Source organism: Mirounga angustirostris, unplaced genomic scaffold (genome assembly GCF_029215605.1).
Source record: "Mirounga angustirostris isolate CCGP_5_RB_7025 unplaced genomic scaffold, mMirAng1.0.hap1 SCAF_9, whole genome shotgun sequence".
NCBI classification, from domain to species: Eukaryota; Metazoa; Chordata; class Mammalia; order Carnivora; family Phocidae; genus Mirounga; species Mirounga angustirostris.
In genome coordinates this window covers 30,232,547-30,254,473 of record NW_026991717.1, presented here as the reverse complement: position 1 = coordinate 30,254,473, position 21,927 = coordinate 30,232,547, and the positions used below count along the sequence as shown (strand labels likewise).

At 37.4% G+C, this 21,927-nt stretch overlaps 1 protein-coding gene across 8 annotated transcripts in view; it reads left to right on the top strand.

Annotated features, from left to right (window-relative positions):
* SCAPER (S-phase cyclin A associated protein in the ER) overlaps positions 1–21,927 on the top strand; it is a 539,097-nt gene that overhangs the window by 394,932 nt on the left and 122,238 nt on the right. For all 8 annotated transcript variants that reach the window (XM_064570081.1, XM_064570083.1, XM_064570082.1 and 5 more), the window contains one exon: positions 61–184. In XM_064570081.1, the coding sequence (XP_064426151.1) occupies positions 61–184 (124 nt within the window). The remainder of the gene's footprint in view (positions 1–60; positions 185–21,927) is intronic.

Sequence of the window (21,927 nt, the reverse complement as noted above, 5' to 3'; positions counted from 1 at the left end):
TTTTAAATTGTGTAGAGAAAAGCTGCTCAAGTTTTACAAATGGTGTTTCTCTCCTATTAGGTCTCTCTGCAATGCAATCAACGTTTACAACCTCACCTGCAATAACTGCTCAGAAAATTGCACCGATGTTCTGTTTAGTAACAAGATTACCTTCTTAATGGACCTCCTGATACACCAGTTGACGGTATGTAATATTACTGCTTTGAGTTAGAAGCAGTTAAGGTTTGGGAAATATTCCCTGTGGAGAAAACTAAAAGAATTCAGCTTATTTACCCTCCAGATGAAAAAAAGTGAAGATGATGGGGGAGAGTGAATTAGGAACTAGCAAAGAAACCTCTTAATTTGACAATCTCATATTAGATTCTCCTAAATTCCAGTATTTAACAGATAATATACTTGTAACACTTGCTGCCAAGTTCACAGATTTACACGGTTAGACTGGGGGCTTCGGATTCAGTTGGACTCCAAGCCAAACCTTTGAGCCCACAGGAATGAGTGCTATAGAAGGGAAGAAAGCTTGAAAGCCTCAAAACCTCTCTTGCCAACTCAGTTAGAAGGGTAGTTCATAAAGGACTTTTTGATGGCCCTTGATATCTATTTTTTTGAAGCAAGAAACTCTTCTGTCAAAAAGGGACAAACCTGTTATACTTTTGAAATAGAAACAAGCAGCCAATTGTAGCCTTAAATTTTACTTCAGTTCACAGATGTTGAAAGAGATAAGCTCAGTATAATATCCAAAGGTTTAGGTCTATCAACTGCAGCCTCCAGAACACAACCCTGGGGCCAGAAGTTTCCTGGTGAAGTTTCTGAGGCCCTGAGGTATTGGCACAAAATTTCTCTCAAGCTGCAAGTTTACAACACAGGAGATTTATTTTTCAGAACCGATTTACTTTTGCTCAGCACACAGTTCTAATACCTGTTTCTAAACTATATGCCTTTTGCTCTCTTTCCTCTTCCATCTCTCCATCTGGTTAATTTCTGTACATTCTGCAGACCTTAACTGAAACATAATGGCATCTTCGTCATGAAACCTTCCCTAACCTGACTCTCCCCAAGTCCAGGTTAGGAATTTTTTTTATGTGCTCCTAGGCATTAAATCATTCATAGAATTGATCACATTGAATTAACTATTTACTTGTCTGTTTCCCCATTAGCCATAAAATCAACAAGGATAGGAGATAACTTATCACCCTCTTCAGGATCCTAACATAGTTCCTGACACTTAGTAGATTTAGTATATCATTGATGAATATATGAGCAAAGAAGTGGATCCCCAACATCTCAAGCTGAGAATCAGAAAGGGAATGATGAGGCCCTTCCAGGCAGGCATATGGATGATGAGAGGGGTCAACAGAGAGAACAAAGGCACAGACCTAGAACTGTTTACACAGTACAGAGGTGGCTATTTATCATGATGACCCTGAGTCATCACCTGAGGGCTAAATTTGATTTGGTTTTATCTATAAAAGAAGGCACTAAAATATGGGTAAGACATTTTAGCACAAAATTCTACTCAAAATAGTTGAAAGGCAAGGACAAGGAGAAAAGACTTAGCATTTGTTGTATGGCCTTATATTCCAGACATTTTAACTTATATTGCCCCATTTAATTTTTTAAAACACAAAGTCAGTATTATCCCATTTTACCAACAAGGAAACTTAAGTCCCAGAGAAATTGGCTTGCCCAAGACTACAGAGATTGAAAGTCACAGAGCTGAGAGTCAAACCTAGGTCTCTCAAACCCAAATTGAGAGATATTCCACACAATAACTGCTACTTTTCAAAAGTGTCAATGTCATGAAAGACAAAGAGTGGAGAACTCTCACAGATTGGAGGAGGTACTGACAAGTAAATGAAATGTGGTGTCCTACACCAGGAAAGGACATTAGTGGGAACTGGGAAATTCATATAAGTCTACAAAGTAGTTAATTTTATTCACTCAATGTTAATTTCTTGCTTTCAATAATTACAGTATGGTTTTGTAATTTGTTAACAATAGGGGGTACCAGGCAAAGAGAACTCTACTATTTTTAAACATATCTCTTAGTTAAAAATTATTTTAAAATAAGATGTGAAAAATTAAAAAAAAAAACACTATGTTGCATGCTGCATCATCTGGAAGAATTTATTTTGTGAAACTTATTCTGTATTGGTAATGGAAGAAGAGACATTAATATACTTTGAAAAGGGCAGGTAACAAAAAAGACGGCCTTTGAAATGTGAAGGGATGAGTAAGATTTACAGACAGGACCTTCTATCCTAGCTCTTCAGTATTTTCTGTTCAAAACTTACTCTTACTTAGAGATATCATATGAAGTAGTTTATTATTCTCTCACTTAATAATTAAGTGCTTACTGGGGTACCTGGGTGGCTAAATCGGTTAAGTGTCTGCCTTTGGCTCAGATCATAATCCTGGAGTCCCAGGATCAAACCCCGCATCAGGATGGATCCCTGCTCAGCGGGGAGTCTGCTTCTCCCTCTGCCCTTCCCCGCCCCCCCGCTCATGCACACTCTCAGTCTCTCTCTCTCTCTCTCGCTCTCTCTCTCACTTCACGTTCTCTCTCTCAAAAAGATAAAATCTTTTAAAAAATACTGTTAAAAAATAATTAAGTGCTTACTATTTCCACTTCCAGAGAAACATGGTATATAATCCCCACCATCCGGGAAATCCCATTTTAGGAGTGGGAATGGATACACAGATTGCATGTAGTAAACAGTGTGATGGCGGCCTATACAGACTACGGTGGGAGCACAGAGGAAGGCGTTTGTAGCCTGGGACGTCACAAAGGAGGGACATTTGAGCTAGACCTTAGCTCTTCATAATAGCTATCATTTACTAAGTGCCTACCATGTGCCAGAGCTTGTAAGTAGCTTGATCCTCTCCCTCTACTTTGAAAGCCCGAGTTTCCTTTAAGTAATATTTCCTTGCTTGTGACTTCATGGTTTCTTGACACTCAGAATAGCTTTTAATCTCCCAACCAATGGATTTCAGCACATTCTGTGTTTATTTTGCTCAGTTCAGAACTTTAATCCTGGGGCATTTGTTTGCCAAACACATTTTATTCCTCCTTTCCTTATACGTGGCACTTCCTGGTTTTTACAGTTCCTTTTAGGCTCCTTATTCTCTAGCTGTCAGTTCTAATACTGCTGTGACTCCATTGGTGACACTTGGGAGAAGAGGTTGTGTTTCCTAATTTGGGGAGACAGAGGGTAGAAATGACTAGGGAGGGTGATTTTTATGTTTCTTTTCTTTTTTTTTTTTAAGATTTTATTTATTTATTTGACAGGAGAGACAGCAAGAGAGGGAACACAAGCAGGGGGAGTGGGAGAGGGAGAAGCAGGCTCTCTGCCGAGCAGGGAGCCCAATGTGGGGCTCGATCCCAGGACCCTGGGATCATGACCTGAGCCGAAGGCAGAGGCCTAACAACTGAGCCACCCAGGTGCCCCGATTTTTACATTTCTTGAATTCATTTGAATATATTTCCATTTTTCTTGATAACTGGTTTGATATCCATGTCACCAAAATATGGACCACCTATTTGCAGTACCCTGTAAGTAATGGATAGAAAATAGTCATCAACATATTTTACAGAAGGATGAGAAGGAAGCATAAAAGAAGCTAATTAATTGAGATCTGGTGATATTTATAAGATACTTAATAATGAGGCACTTCAACCTGTTTGGTTCTTTAGCAAACTGAGATGGTTTAGAAGAATTTTTTTTTTTGTCTAGCTGCTTAGACTTTGTTTTGGCATTCTTGTATTTCATATCAATTATGTGCAAAGCACTGTACAGATGCCAGGGTTACAGAGGTAAATTGGACACACTCTAGAAGCCCACAGTTAAGAAAGGAAGAACTTGCACACATAAATACTAAGAAAAGCTGTGAGAAGTTCTGTCACATAGAGCTACAGAGCCTAAGCAACCTAGAAGAGTACCTGGCACATAAGAGGTGCTCCTTAAATATTTAATGAATGAATTCTAACTTGGAGCATTAGAGAGGTTTTGGGAAGAAATTGGATTTCAATATGCCCAGAGGAAGAGTAGAAACTCTACAATTCTGAGTTATGATTTTTACAAAAGATAAATTAGCACAGTTGGCACTGTAAAGTATACCTTGCAGTAGAGATTCAAAGTAGGATTTTTTGGGACAAGCTCTTGGGGAATTTATCTGGAGCCCTGTAAAAACAGTACATTTAGATGGGCATGATCTAGGATGAAGTCTCACGTAGATGTATTATTTTCCAAGAAGCATGAGAGTTTTTAAATATGTTAAAGCAGATTACTTCTGTCATTCTAGAAGCATGGTTAAGCATCTTTTCTGTGCCTAAATCTTCCCAGTGCCCAGAACAGTGAGTCTCTAGCTTCAAAATGTCTCCTTGAGGAGACCAGACATGCACATTGGAAGGCAATAAGAAGACCAACGAAAAGAGCAAGATGGCAGAACAGGAAGTCCCAGCCTTCATTCCCCTACAGAGACACCAACTTAACAGTATATGGACCAAAATACCATTATGAGAATTCCAGAAGACAGTTAAGATGTTGCAGTATACCCCCAGGCGATCTCAAAGCCAAGAATAGCCACATTGAAAAGACTAAGAACTGTTTCATTTTACTTGTGTTCACCCTCTCCCCCAAGCAAGCACAGCTCAGCACTGGCAGACAATACCCCAGTTCATGGGTTTTCCTTTAGGAGGGAGAGTGTGAGTCTGGCATTCTATCTTTTTGGAGGGCTGCCCAAGGGTCTTGTACCTGTCTCACCTGACTCAGGATACTGACAGAGAGCTGGCATACTTTGGATTCCTAGCAGCCCCCGATAACAAGAGAGAGGGCAGCTTGCTGCTGTAGGACCAGAGAACTCACAGTGTTGCAGACAGACACCAGAGGGAGCAAGAGATTATGATGTCCTGAAAAAGAAACTAAAAGAAATGAACAAAACTCTCTAATTGAGAAATTGTACACACAGGCCCAGAGAAGTCACATCACCCACAGAAAGGTTTCAGAAGCGCCCAGATTTCCTAGCCAAGGTGATTGGTGTCTTCCTTTTTACAAAGTCAGGATATAAAGTCTAGAAGAAGTACCTTTTTTTTCAAATGTGCAGATCCCAACACAAAGGCATAAGATACGCAGAGAAACAGGGAAATGTGGCCCATACAAAGGAACAAGGTAAATCTCCAGAAACCAATCTTAAAGAAACAGGTATATGAATTAACTGACAAAGAATTCAAAACAGTTATCATAAAGGTGTTCAGTGAGCTCAAGAAAATGATGCATGAGCAAAATAAAATAAAGTATTTTTTAAAAACAAGTTTTAGGGCTAAAGAATACAATAATTGAACTGAAATTAGTACAGGAGTTCAAGAGCAGGCTTGATCAAATAGAAGAAAGAATGAGTGAACTCAAAGACAAGTCATCTGAAATCATGAGGTCACAAGAACAAAAAGGAAAAAGAATGAAAAAAAATGAAGAAATCCTAAGGGATATATGCAGTACCATCAGATAGACCAATCTACACATTATGGTACTCCCAAAAGAAGAGAGAATGGGGCAGAAAGCTTATTTAAAGAAATAATAGCTAAAAATTTCCCAGTCTGGGGAAGGAAATGGATATCCAGATTCAAGAAGTTCCACAGACTCCAACTATAATGAACCCAAAGAAATCCACACAGAGAAACATAATCAACTTGTCAAAAGTCAGAGACATTTGTAAACCTGTGGCATAAGTCATAATCTCTGAGTCTTTCGTATTTTGGGGGTTCCTCCTCCTAGTCATTCTGTTGAGGGGGCGGTGAGGGAATGTACAGAGTCCACCTTACTGACCACAACCCAAGCAAGATGCACCTGTTTTCTATGGACCTAGGGTTGCTGGCCTCTTGTTTTTCCAGCCTGTCTTCTGGGGGCGTGGCCTGCCACACTGTTACTCAGGCAACAGTGTTTGGGCAGAGTTGCCCTGGCCTGTGGTGGGGGATGGGCTCAGTGAATGAGATTGAAGCAGTGATCAAAAACCTCCCAAAAAACAGGAGTCCAGGGCCTCATGGATTCCCTGGGGAATTCTACCAAACATTCAAAGAAGAAATAATACCTATTCTCCTGAAGCTGTTTCAAAAAATAGAAACAGAAGGAAAGTTTCTAGACTCATTCTATGAGGCCAGCATTTCCTTAATCCCCAAACCAGGCAAAGACCCCATCAAAAAGGAGAATTTCAGACCGATATCCCTGATGAATATGGATTCCAAAATCCTCAACAAAATCCTAGCTAATAGGATCCAACAGTACATTAAAAGGATCATCCACCACGACCAAGTGGGATTTATCCCCAGGATGCAAGGGTGATTCAACATTTGCAAATCGATCAATGTGATAGAACACCTTAATAAGAGGAGAGAGAAGAACCAACCATATGGTCCTCTCAATTGATGCAGAAAAAGCATTTGACAAAATACAGCATCCTTTCCTGATTAAAACTCTTCAGAGTATAGGGATAGAGGGAACATTCCTTAAGTTCATAAAATCCACCTATGAAAAACCCACAGCGAATATCATCCTCAATGGGGAAAAGCTGAGCCTTTCCCTTAAGATCAGGAACACATCAAGGATGCCCGCTCTCGCCACTATTGTTCAACATAGTACTAGAAGTCCTAGCAACAGCAATTAGACAACAAAAAGAAATAAAAGGCATTCAAATTGGCAAAGAAGAAGTCAAACTCTCTCTTTTTTACAGATGACATGATACTTTATGTGGAAAACCCAAAAGACTCCACCCCCAAATTACTAGAACTCATCCAGCAATTCAGTAATGTGGCAGGATACAAAATCAATTCACAGAAATCAGTTCCTTTCTTATACACTAACAATGCCTCTGTAGAAAGAGAAATTAGAGAAACAATTCCATTTACAATAGCACCAAAAACCATAAGATACCTCAGAATAAACCTAACCAAAGAGGTAAAGGATCTAGAAACCACAGAACACTCATGAAAGAAATTGAAGAAGACACAAAAAGATGGAAAAATATTCTGTGCTCATGGATTGGAAGAATAAACATTGTTAAAATGTCTATGCTACCCAGAGCAATCTATACCTTTAATGCCATCCTGATCAAAATGCCAATGACATTTTTCAAAGTGCTGGAACAAACAATCCTAAAAGTGTATGGAATCAGAAAAGACCCCATATTGCCAAGGAAATGTTGAAAAAGAAAAACAAAGCTGGGGGCATCATGTTGCCCGATTTCAAGCTATATTACAAAGCTGTGATCACCAAGACAGCATGGTAGTGGCACAAAAACAACGGAACAGAATAGAGAACCCAGATAATGGACCCTCAACTGTATGGTCAAATAATCTTTGACAAAGCAGGAAAAATATGCAATGGAAAAAAGTGTCTTCAGTAAATGGTGCTGGGAAAATTGGACAGCCACATGCAGAAGAATGAAACGCAACCATTCTCTAACACCATACACAAAAATAAACTCAAAATGGATGAAAGACCTCAATGTGAGACAGGAATCCATCAAAATCCTAGAGGAGAACATAGGCAATGACCTCTTTGACATTGGCCACAGCAACTTCTTTCAAGATACATCTCCAAACGCTAGTGAAACAAAAGCAAAAATGAACTTTGGGGACTTCATCAAGATAAAAAACTTCTGCACAGCAAAGGAAACAGTCAACAAAACAAAGAGGCAACCCACAGAATGGGAGAAGATATTTGCAAATGATACTACAGATAAAGGGCTGGTATCCAAGATCTATAAAGAACTTCTCAAACTCAACACCCAAAAAACAAATAATTGAGTCAAAAAATGGGCAGAAGACATGAACAGACACTTCTGCAAAGAAGACATACAAATGGCCAACAGACACATGAAAAAAACATTCATCATCATTAGCCATCAGAGAAATTCAAATCAAAACCACACTGAGATATCACCTTACACCAGTTAGAATGGCAAAAATTGACAAGGCAAGAAACAAGAAATGTTGGAGAGGTTGTGGAGAAAGGGGAACCTTCTTACACTGTTGGTGGGAATGCAAGTTGGGACAGCCACTTTGGAAAACAGTGTGGAGATGCCTCAGAAAATTAAAAATAGAGCTACCCTATGACCCAGCAATTGCACTCCTGGCTATTTACCCCAAAGACACAGATGTAGTGAAACGAAGGGCCATATGCACCCCAGTGTTCATAGCAGCAATGTCCACAATAGCCAAACTGTGGAAAGAGCCAAGATGCCCTTAAACAGATGAATGGATAAAGAAGATGTGGTCCATATATACAATGGAATATTACTCAGCCATCAGAAAGGATGAGTACCCAACTTTCACATCAACATGGATGGGACTGGAGGAGATTATGCTAAGTGAAATAAGTCAAGCAGAGAAAGTCAATTATCATATGGTTTCACTTATTTGTGGAATATAAGGAATAGCATGGAGGACATTAGGAGAAGGAAGGGAAAAATGAAGGGGGAAAATCGGAGGGAGAGATGAACCATGAGAGACTATGGACTCTCAGAAACAAACTGAGGGTTTTAGAGGGGAGGGAGATGGGGGATGTGTTAGCCCGGTAATGGGTATTAAGGAGGCCACGTACTGCATGGAGCACTGGGTCTTATACGAAAGCAATGAATCGTGGATCACTACATCAAAAACTAATGATATTGTATGGTGACTAACATAATAAATAAAACAAAATAAAATAAGTCACAAGAATGTAACAAGAAAAAAAAAGAGACAAATAGAGAATTTTGAAAACAGCAAGAGGAAAGTGACTTGTCACGTGCAAGGGAACCCTCATAAAAATCAATGATTTCTCACCAGAAACCCCACAGGCCAAAAGGGATAGAATGATATATTCAAATACTAAAAGAAAAAAATGCCAACCAATAAAACTATACCCAGTAAAACTATCCTTCAGAAATGAAGAAGCAAAAACTTTTCCAGATAAACAAAACCTAAGGGAATGCATCACCACTAGACCTGCCTTACAAGAAATTCTAAAGTGAGGGGTGCCTGGCTGGCTCAGTCTGTAGAGCATGGCAACTTTTGCTCTTGGGGTTGTGAGTTTGAGCCCCACATTGGGTGTAGAGATTATTTTAAAAAATCTTTAAAAAAATTTTTTTTAAAAAGAAGAAATTCTAAAGTGAGTCCTTCAAGTAGGAACAAAAGGATGCTAAACAGCAACAGGAAAGTCCAGTTGATCCTTGAACAACATGGGTTTGTACTGCATGGGTACACTTATATGTGGATTTTTTTAAATAAACATATGGTACTGTAAATGTATTTTCCTTATGATAATCTTAACATTTTCTTCTCTCTAGCTTACTTCATTGTAGTAATATAGTATATAATACATGTAACATACAAAATATGTGTTAATCAACTGTTTATGTTATCATAAGTCTTCCAGTTAACAGAAGGCTCTTAGTAGTTAAGTCTTGGGGTAATCGAAAGTGTACATAGGGTTGGCACCCCTAATCCCCATGTTATTCAAAGGTCAACTGTGTAAAGCTTGGCTGGTAATACAGAATGATGTATTACTGTAACAAGGAGGCTGTAAATCATTTTAATTCTGACATAGAATTAATTATAGTATAGAAATTTTCTGGTAACAACTTGTATATTTCTTTTTTTTAATTTTTTTTTTTAGGTTATGTTAATTACTATACATCATTAGTTTTTGATGTAGTGTTCCATGATTCATTGTTTGCATATAACACCCAGTGCTCCATCAATATGTGCCCTCTTTAATACCCATCACCAGGCTAACCCATCCCCCACCCCCCTGCCCTCTAGAACCCTCAGTTTGTTTCTCAGAGTCCGTAGTCTCTCATGGTTCATCTCCCCCTCTGATTTCCCCCTCTTCATTTTTCCCTTCCTACTATCTTCTTTTTTTTTTTTTAACATATAATGTATTATTTGTTTCAGAGGTACAGGTCTGTGATTCATCAGTCTTACACAATTCACAGCACTCACCATAGCACATACCCTCCCCAGTGTCCATCACCCAGCTACCCCATCCCTCCCACCCCCACCACTCCAGCATTATGCTAAGTGAAGTAAGTCAATCAGAGAAAGACATGTATCATATGATCTCACTGATATGAGGAATTCTTAATCTTAGGAAACAAACTGAGGGTTACAACTTGTATATTTCTATATAAAAATATAGTAATAACTGTAACTATAAAAATATACTAATGAATACCTAATATACAAATAGATATTTTGTGGGCCACCTGGGTGGCTCAGTCAGTTAAGCGTCCAACTCTTGATCTCAGGGTCGTGAGTTCAAGCCACACATTGGGCTCCATGCATAAAAAAATGTATTTTGTGACAACAATAAAATAAAATATTGGGGAAATAAGTAAAAGGATAGCATATTTGTTTGCAATTGAAGTTATTATTAGATTAAAATGGATTATTATAGCTATGTTATATGTAAGCCTACTGGTAACCATAAAGAAAATACCTATAGAAGATACATAGAAGAAAACGAGAAAGGAATCAAAGCATGTTACTACAAAACAATCAGCAGTACAAAGGAAGGCAGCAGGAGTAGAATGAGGGACTAGGTAACTACAAGACAGAAAATAATTAAGAAAATGGCAATAGTAAGCCCTTCTCTACCAATAATTACTGTAAATGTAAGTGTGTTAAACTCCCCAATAAAAAGACACACAAAAGGCAAGATCCAGCTATATGCTGTCTACTCAAATAGACTCAAAAGACTCACTTTAGATTTAAGGACACACATAAGATGAAGGTGAAAGAATTGAAAAAAGATATTCCACACAAATAATAACCCAAAGAGAGCAGAGTGGCCATACTTTTTAAGACTAAATAGTCTTAAAGTGAAAAACTCAGAAGAGATAAAGGACAGTTTTCTATTTTCCAGGAAGATATAACAATTGTAAATACATAGGCACCCATCAGGACACCCAAATATAAGAAGCAAACATTGAAAGAATTGAAGAGAAACTATGACAGCAACACAATAAAGGTAGGGGATTTCAATATCCAAATTTGAATAATGGATAAACATCCGGAGAGATAACTAATTAGGGAAACAGATGCTTTAAACAATACTACAGACCAAATGGACCTAACACATTTATACAAAATATTCCACTCATCAGCAGCAAAATACACATTTTTCTCAAGCACACATGGAACATTCTCCAGTATAGACCACATGTTAGTTCACAAACAAGTCACCAAATCTAAGATATACCACATCTTTATCCATTCATCTGTCTGTCATTGGACACTAGGACTGCTTCCATATTTGGTTATTGCAAATAGTGCTGCAATAAACATAAGGGTGCATCTATCTCTTTTTATTAGTGTTTTCATATTCTTTCGGTAAATACCCAGTAGAGGAATTACTGGATAGTAAGGTAATTCCATTTTAAATTTCTTGATGAACCTTCAGACTGTTTTCCACAGTGGCTGCCAACAATGCACTAGGGTTCCTTTTTCTCTAATCCTCGCTAACACTTGTTGTTACTTGTTTTTTATTTTAGCCATTCTTACAGGTGTAAGGTGATATCTCATTGTGGTTTTGATCTGCACTTCCCTGATGATTAGTGATGTGGAACATCTTTTCTTTTCATATGTTGGCTATCTGGATGTCTTCTCTGGAAAATGTTCATGTCTTCTGCCCATTTTTTAATTGGATTATTTGTTCTGGGCGTTGAGTTGTTTGTTTTTGTTTTGTTTTGTCTTGTTTTTTAATTCAGCTAGCCAACATATAATATTTTTGATGTAATGTTCAATGATTCATTAGTTGCGTGTAACACCCAATGCTCATCACATCACATGCCCTCCTTAATGCCCATCACCCAGTTACCTCATCCCCCCCCCCACCTCCCTTTCTGCAACCCTCAGTTTGTTTCCCAGATTCAAGAGTCTCTCATGGTTTGTCTCCCTCTCTGATTTCTTCCCATTCAGTTTTCCCTCCCTGTCCTTATGATCCTCTGCTCTATTCTGTATATTCCACATATGTTGAGTTGTATTAGTTCTTTATATATTTTGGATACTAACCCTTTATCAGATATGTCCTTTGCAAATATCTTCTCCCATTCACTAGGTTGTCTTTTAGTTTTGTTGTGTGTTTCCTTTTCTGTGCAGAAGCTTTTAAATTTGAAATAGTCCCTTTTTTGCTTTTGCTTCCCTTGCCTCAGGAACATATCAAAAAAAAGTTGCTGTGGCTAATGTCAAAGAGGTTGCTGCCTGTGTACTCCTCTAGGATTTTTATGGTTTCAGGTCTCACATTTAGGTCTTTAATCCATTTGAGTTCTTTTTTTTTAGTATGGTGTAAAAAAGTCATCCAGTTTTATTCTTTTGCATGTAGCTGTCCAGTTTTCCCAGTATCATTTGTTGGAGAGACTTTCTTTTTCCCATTGCATATTCTTGCCCCTTCTGTTGAAGATGAATTGACCATATAGTTGTGGGTTTATTTCTGGATTCTCTATTCTGTTCCATTTATCTGTGTATCTGTTTTTGTGCCAATTCCATACTGTTCTGATTACTACAGCTTGGTAGTATATTTTGAAATCTGGAATTGTGATACCTCAAGTTGTGTTCTTCTTTTTGAAGATTGTTTTGGCTATTTGGGTTTTTTTGTGATCCATACATATTTTAGAATTACTTGTTTTAGTTCTGTGGAAAATGCTATTGATATTTTGCTAGGAATTGCATTAAATCTATAGATTGCTTTGGGTAGTAAGGACATTTTTTAAGAGTATTTGTTCGCCCAACCCATGAACATCTTTCCATTTGTTTGTGTTGTCTTTGGTTTCTTTCATTGTGTTTTATACTTTTCAGAGTAGAGATCTTTCACCTCCTTGGTTAAGTTTATTTGACAACTTCTTAAAATAAGACAACAAACAATGAAGTTTGCCACATTGATTGACTCTTCCTTTCACAAATGATTTTTCTGTTACCTGTGATGCAGTTTGATAGCATTTTACCCACAGTGTAACTTCTGTCAAAATTGGAGTCTGTCCTCTCAAATCTTGCCATGGCTTTACCAACTAACTTTATGTAATATTCTCAATCCTTTTTTGTCATTTCAATAATCTTTATAGCATCTTCACCAGAGTCTACCTCAAGAAACCACTTTCTTTGCTCATCCTTAAGAAGCCACACCTCATTCGTTAAAGTTTTGTCAGAGATTGCAGCATATCAGTCCCATCTTCAGGCTCCACTTCTAAATCTGATTCTCTTGCCATTTCTATCACATCTGCAGTTACTTCCTCCACTGAAGTCCGGAACCCCTCAAAGTCCTCCATGACGGTTGGAACCAACTTCTTCCAAATTCCTGTTAATGTTGATATTTTGATCTCTTCCCATGAATCACAGATGTTCTTAATGGCACCTAGAATGGTGAATCCTTTCCAGAAGGCTTTCAATTTACTTTGTCCGGAACCATCAGAAGAATCACTGTCTGTGGCAGCTACAGTCTTACAAGTATATTTCTTAAGTAATAAGACTTAAAATTCACAGTAACTCCTTGATCAGTGGAATGGATGTTGTGTTAGCAGGCATGAAAACAATGTTCATTTCATTGTACATCTCTATCAGAACTCTTGGGTGACCAGGTGCATTGTCAGTAAGCAGTAATATTTTGAAAGAAATCATTTTTTCTAAGCAAGTAGGTGTTCATAGTAGATTTAAAATATTCAATAAACCAGGTTCATAAACATGTGTAGTGATCCAGGCTTTGCTGTTCCATTTATAAAGCAGAGGTACAGTAGATTTAGCATAATTCTTAAGGGCCCTAGGATTTTCAGAATGGTAAATAAGCATTGACTTCAACATAAAGTTACCAGCTGCATTAGCCCCTAACAAGGGAATCAGCCTGCCCTTTGAAGCTTTGAAACCAGTCATGGATTTCTCCTCTCTAGCTATGAAAGTCCTAGATGGCATCTTCTTCCAATATAAGGCAGTTTCATTTACATTGAGAAAATCTGTCATTTAGTGTAGCCACCTTCATTAATTACTTGAGCTAGATTTTCTGGATAACTTACTGCAGCTTCTACATCAACACTTGCTGCTTCACCCTACACTTTTACATTATGGAGATAGCTTCTTTCCTTAAACCTCATGAACCAACCTCTGCTAACTTTTCTTCTACACTTTTCTCACCTCTCCGCCCTTGTAGAATTGAAGGGAGCTAGGCCCTTGCTCTTGATTAGGTTTTGGCTTAAGAGAATGTGATGGCTGGTTTGATCTTCTTTCTAGACAACTGAAACTTCTGTGTCAGCCATGAGGCAGTTTCACTTTATCATTAGTGTGTTCACTGGAATGGCACTTTTAATTTCCTTCAAGGAAAAAAAAAATTTCCTTTAGAACTTTTCCTTTGCATTCACAGCTTGGCTAACTGTTTGGTGCAGGAGGCTAAGCTTTTGGCCTATCTCAGCTTTCAACATGACTTCTGCACTGAGTTCAGTCATTTCTAGCTTTTTATTTAAAGTGGGAGACATGGAAATCTTCTTGTCACTTGAACACTTAGAGGCCAATGTAAGGTTATTAATTGGCCTAACTTCAGTACTGTGCCTCAAGGAATAGGGAGGCCCAAGGAAAGAGAGAGTTGGGGGAACAGCTAGTAGGTGGAACAATCAGAACACACACCTTTATCAAGTCCATCATCTTATCTGGCTTCAATTCCTAGTGCCCCAAAACAATTACAATGATAACACCAAAGATCACTGATCATAAATTACCATAACAAATATAATAATGAAAAAGCTTGAAGTATTTCAAGAATTTCCCAGTGTGACACAGAAACATGAAGTGAACAAATGCTGCTGGAAAAATGGCGCCAGTAGACTTGCTCAATGCAGGGTTGTCATAAATCTTCCATTTGTAAAAAATGCAATATCTGCGAAGCACAATAAAGTGAGATGGGCCTGCATTTGCACTCTCATGTTCACTGTAGCATTATTCATAATAGCCAAGAGGTGGAAATAACTTAAATGTCCATTGACAGATGAGTGGATAAAGAAAATGTATATATATACAGAATACTATTCAGCCATAAAAAAGAAGATGGTCCTGTCTTACGCTACAACGTGGATGAACCTGAGGGCAGTATGCTAAGCAAAATAAGCCAGTCACACAAGGACAAATCCTGCCTGATTTCACTTACTTGAGATATCTGAAGTAGTCAAACTCGTAAAAAAGAAAGTAAAATGGTGGTTGCCAGGAGCTGAGAAGAAGGGAAATGGTAAGTTCCTGTTTAGTGAGTATTGAGTTTCAGTCATGTGAAATGAAAAAGTTCTGGAGATCTGTTTCACAACATTGTGCTTATAGTTAATTGTATTGTAATGTATACTTAAAAATTGTTAGAGGGTAAATTTATATTACATGTTTTTATCATTAAAAAAAGACCAGTGAAAATACTACTGAGTGCTGGGAAAATAGATTAACAGACTTCTGTTTGAAATTGTAAATAGTCCATATTACAGATGAGCAAATTGAAAAGTGGCAGAGAACACACAAGTACCTAGTGATGAAACCATGACCTGGATCCTAGTCTCCTGAGCCCTTATCCAGGGTTTCCCTTCCTGTAACCTGAATCGATGTGTCCTCACTTTATTGAGTTGACAAATGAGACAAAGCAACATATTTATGACTTTAATTTTATACATGTTTAATATTGTCACCTGGGTAGGATTCACTGAAAAAGCATTTAATTAAAAGACTTGTAATTTCTTGATGTTTCATTGCGTTTTAAAAAGCATTAAATATTTTATTAGCATCCTCATTTTTAATTCATAGTGACCTGTTCTTCATGGAATATTTAAAGAATATGCTGATATATTGTGTGTATATATTTTCTTAGCCAAGGAGTTTGTTAATTGAAAGGTGATGTACAAACCTTAAATAATTGATATGATACTGTTGGATCAAAGAGGCTATTGGTGAGCGCTTCAGAAGGTGACAAGAAAGTTCTGTATATAAACAAAGAAAATACAAGTGCAACCCTACAGCAAGGGGATTGTTTTTTACTGAGTCATGTGCAAAGCCATGCAGGTGCTTGTTTCACTTTCATTATAGCAGCGAAGGCCTGGAACTGGCCATTAACCACATTGTTTTCTTTGTACTGAAGAGCCAGAACATGGACTCCATAGTTAATTATATGGGATTAGAAATCCTTCAGTCCTCCACAGGTAACAGTATTCTTCCTGATACCAATTGCATCTTATTACCTCCTTTCACTATGTGGCACTTACTCGGGCTGTCAAGGACAACCTGCCCTTTTTCATCAGTAATGTGAAGTCTGTTTGTGTCTAATGGGCCAAATATCTTTTTGACACAGAGTATCAGAACCAGAGAGGAGGCCTTCATAGTATCTGGTCTAGTTCAGTCCTCCTGTTTTATAAATGAGGGCAGTGGAACTCAAAAGAGGAAAGGGGTGGAAGATATGTGGGGTGGAGTACTTGCCAAAAGTTTCAAAGCCTCTTAACAATAGAACTGCGATTCAAATTCAGGTTTCCTAAATCCCAACCTAGGATTCTTTGCACTCTGTTACTTGACACACTGCTAATTTAGGTTTGGCAAGAACATTTAAGTGATGTTTTGATTGTTGTAGAGCTTTTTACTCTCAAAAATCCAAAAAAAAAAAAAAAAAAAAAGATCTAGCAAAAAAAAATTTGGATCAGATTATAACTTTATTTTTTCTTTTTTTAATTTAAAATCAATTAGCCAACATATAGTACATCATTTTTTTTTATATAATGTTCAGTGATTCATTAGTTGCATATAACACCCAGTGGTCATCACATCAAGCGCCCTCCTTAATGCCCATCACCCAGTTACCCCATCCCCCCACCCACCTCCGCTTTTGCAGTCCTCAGTTTGTTTCCCAAAGTCAAGAGTCTCATATGGTTTGTCTCCCTCTCTGATTTCTTCCCCTTCAGTTTTCCCTCCCTTCCCCTATTGTCCTCTGCACTATTCCTGTGTTCTACATATGAGTGAAACCATATGATAATTGTCTTTCTCTGATTGACTTATTTCATTTAGCATAATCCCCTCCAGTTCCATCCACGTCAATGCAAATGGTGGGTATTCATCCTTTCTGATGGCTGAGTAATATTTCATTGTATATATGAACCACATCCTCTTTATCCATTCATCTGTTGAAGGGCATCTCAGCTCTTTCCACAGTTTGGCTATTGTGGACGTTGCTGCTATGAACATTGGGATACATATGGCCCTTCTTTTCACTGTATCTGTATCTTTGGTGTAAATACCTAGTAGTGCAATTGCTGCGTCGTAGGATAGCTCTATTTTTAACATCTTGAGGAACCTCCATACTGTTTTCCAGAGTGGCTGCACCAGCTTGCATTCCCACCAACAGTGTAAGAGGGTTCTGCTTTCTCCACATCCTCGCCAACATCTGTTGTTTCCTGAGTTATTAATCAGACTGGTATCTCATTGTGGTTTTGATTTATTTGTATTTCCCTGATGGCTAGTGATATGGAACATTTTTTCATGTGTCTGTTAGCCATTTAACTTCAAGCTGTAGTCATCAAAACAGTATGGTACTGGCACAAAAACAGATACATAGATCAATGGAACAGAATAGAAAGCCCAGAAATGGACCCTCATCTCTTTGGCCAAATAATCTTCGACAAAGCAGGAAACAATATCCAATGGAAAAAAGACAGTCTCTTCAACAACTGGTGTTGGGAAAATTGGACAGCCGCATGCAGAAGAATGAAACTGGACCATTCTCTTATACCATACACAAAGATAAACTCAAAAGGGATGAAAGACCTAAATGTGAGACAGGAAACCATCAAAATCCTGGAGGAGAACACAGGCAGCAACCTCTTCAGTCTTGGACACAGCAACTTCTTGCAAGACACGTCTCTAAAGGCAAGGGAAACAAAAGCAAAAATGAACTAGTGGGGGGGCGCCTGGTGGCTCAGTCACTTAAGGGTCTGCCTTCAGTTCAGGTCATGATCCCAGGGATCAAGCCCCATATCAGGCTCCCTCCTCAGCAGGGAATCTGTTTCTCCCTCTGCTGCTCCCGCCTCCCCCCACCCCAACCGCTTGTGCTCTCTCTCTTGTTCATTCTCTCTCAAATAAAATCTTTTTTTAAAAAAATGAACTCTTGGGACTTCAAGATAAAAGGTTTCTGCACAGCAAAGGAAACAATCAACAAAACTAAAAGGCAACCCACGGAATGGGAGAAGATGACAGTACAGATAAAGGGCTGGTATCCAAGACCTATAAAGAACTTCTCAAAAACACACAAAAAAACAAATAATCCAGTCAAGAAATGGGCAGAAGACATGACCAGACACTTCTCTGAAGAAGACATACAAATGGCTAACAGATTATAACTTCAATTGTCCTTCTACTGCAGTCATATGAAATAGTATTATCACCATCATTACGACTACAACCTAAAATCGTTATGACTGCTTGTGGAAGAAATTGATACATCCAGCACCGTAGCAGAGATTTTATCACACTGCCTTCAAATGGAAAGCAAATGGAATTATTAAGTATATAAAAATCTTGAATAAAACTATTAACAAACTTGGTTTAACACATAGAACCTTAAATATTAAAAATACATTCTTTATAAGAACACATGTAAAATTTACAAGAACTGACTGTGCAGTAGGCCACTGAGCAAGTCTTAATAAATGTGAAAGAATCAGTTATACAGATGATCCTGTTCTGCTTTAGGTATGACTGAATAAGCTCCTATCAGACTGACCCTCCTGTATATAACAAATATAAACTCTGGGTAAAGTATGAAAAAACAAATACCTAAAGGTACTAGAGACCATTCAAAAGCTGACACATTCTGATTAGAATAGACACTTAGAAGAAGAGAACAGCATTGTGTGAGTTCCCTGGTTTATGCCTTTTTAGAGGGCAGGGCATAGTTGGTACCACATGCAACTGCTAGAATTACCATAGCTAATCCAGTCTTTTTGGCCTGAAGAACTAGAGGACAATTCAGGGCAAAAACAACTGCTAGAATGTGAGGATGAAGTTCAGAAAGGAGAGAGCCAGAAAGTGGGATCCCCCAGTATTTATAAATGTCTGAATGATCCTAGTACCATAGTGGGACACATAGAGCTAAAGACAAAAGAACTGAAGTGAGATTTCAGCTGCTGTCCATGAATAGTTTTGCAGTTTGACTCTAACAAAATCAAATGCCTGCTTTAAAAAAGAAAATCAAACTAAAAAAGTACAGTAATTGAAATAAAAAATTCACTGAATAATAAATGAGAGGGAATGATGGTAAGTAGAAATATTACCATTGAACACCGCAGTAATAATTACTGCAAGAGAGAATCATTAATGGATGTAAAAATTAGCAAAAGTATGACAAGAAACAAAGTATTTTCAAAGCCTCAAAATAACTCCCCACAAGGTAACTTTTAATTACAAAAAGGGAAAATAGAAACCTTACAATAAAGAACTTGGTAGATATTACCTTAACCATTTGATCAAAGCTAGTATCACCAGAAACAACATATCAACATCATTTACTTTCTGATATTATCTACTTAGAAGGTCATAGCATCATTTTTGAGGTTTTCTTGTAAAAGCATATCTATCAATTAATCATGAGAAAATATCAGACAGATCCAAATTGAGGATAGTCTACAAAATAACTGACCTAATGATGTACTATATGGTGGCTAACTGAACATAATAAAAAAAAAAAAGTTGAATTGGTTATTTACAGTCTTTCCACAAAGAAAACACAAGGCCTAGATGATTTTACAGGTAACTTCTAGTAAACATTCAAGGAATAGATGATTTCGTTCTTAAAATATTCCAGAAAGAGAAAAAGTGGGATTCCATCCCAATTCATTCTCTGAGGCCAGTACAACCTTGATAACAAAACCAGACCAAAAAAATTGCAGGCTAGTCTCTATCAGGAGCTGAAAAGCAAAAACTTCTAAAAATATTAGTAGACTTTAATAAATTCACTTATTCTTTTAATTCCAGTGTAATTAACATACAGTGTTATATTATTTCCAGTGTATTATATAGTGATTCAGCAATTCTGTATATTATTCAGTGCTCATCACTGTAAGTGTATTTGTAATTCCCTTTCATATTTTAGCCTTGCCTCATGCTCCTCCCCATCAGTTTGTTCACTGTATTTAAGAGTCTGATTTTTGTCTTTTTCTTGGTTTCTTTTGTTTCTTAAATTCCATGTGAGTGAAATCATATGGTATTTGTCTTTCTCTAACTTATTTCACTTAGCACTATACAGTCTAGATTCTTCCATGTTGTTGCAAGTGGCAAGATTTCATTCTTTCTTATGGCTGAGTAATATTCCATTGTGTGTGTTCATAAAATATATGTGAAGTGAAACAATAAGTATTTGTTTTATTGATATACTAGGCTTAGATCTGTGCTTAACAAGCAAGCCTAATAATAGCACCATGGTTAGACTATAAGCTTGCTTTTCCGAGCCATCATTTTATAATTTATTAAGCAAACAAGTGATCAAGTGTCTCTCATCCACCTGATGTGATCTTTTTATGTACATACTGCTAATAAGTCCCATTTGGAACAGCTGAAAATCTTTTAGCAAAAGCTTTCGAGATGCGCTCATAAACGTAGTTTAAATTTTGCAAGTTAAATTAGAGCAAATGGAAGGAACTCAAATGAGTACTTGCCCAATCAGAGCCCATTACTTGTAAGTTATCAGCCTGCACACTGCCACCCACCCACCCCTACCCACCCCAGCCAAAAATTTAAAACTCTACCTTGACTCAATTATTGAAAACCTACCTGTAATGAAGTGAAGGGATTAATTTCCATTCCTCAATTTCTCAAACCTAGGTTAAAAAAAAATCTAAGGAATACTTACCAAAATCAGGAAAATTAAAGTCTGCATAGTTATGAATCAAATTTTTTCTACTATAACCAAGTTGCATACAATTACATCAATTGGTTCTTTATATAATCTAGAACTGAGCAGGACAAAATTTAGAATTGGAAAGCTGTAAGAAATAGATTCCTAACCATAGAAGTTGTACATTTTAAACAGGCATGAAACTGATGTATATATATCAACATCGTCTTTATCCGTTCATCTATTGATGGACACTTGGGCTGCTTCCATAACTTGTCTATGGTAAATAGCGCTGCAGTAAACACAGGGATTCATATATCTTTTCCATTAGTGTTTCTGTATTCTTTGGGTGAATACCCAGTAGTGGAATTTCTGTATCATATGGTAGTTTTAATTTTTTGAGGAACCTCCATACTATTTTCCAGTGTCTGCACCAGTTTGCATTCCCACCAGCAGTGCATGAGAGTTCCTTTTTCTTCACATCCTTCCCAGCATGATGTTTCTTGTGTTTTCTGATTTTAGTCATTCTGACAGGTGTAAGGTGATATCATTGTGGTTTTGATTTGCATTTCCCTGGTGATTAATGACATGGACCATCATTTCATGTGTCTGTTGGCCATCTGGATATCTTTTTTGGAGAAATGTCTGTTCATGTCTTCTGCCCATTTTTTAATTGGATTATTTAGTTTTTGGGTGTTAAGTTGTATAAGTTCTTTATATATTTTGGATACTGACCCTTTATTGAATAGGTCATTTGCACATATATCCTCCCGTTCAGGAGGTTATTTGGTCTCCCATTTTAGTTTTGTTGATTCTTTCCTTTTCTGTACAGAAATTTAGATTTTGCTTTTAATTTTGATTAAAAATAAATTTATAAATTTATTTGTCTCAATAATTTATTTTTGCTTTTTGTTTCCCTTGCCTCAGGAGACATATCTAGAATGATGTTGCTACAGCTGATGTCAGAGAAATTACTATGGTCTCTTTTAGGATTTTAATCATTTCAGGTCTCACATGTAGATCTTTAATCCATTTTGAGTTTATTTTTTAGTATGGTGTAAGAAAGTGGCCCAGTTTC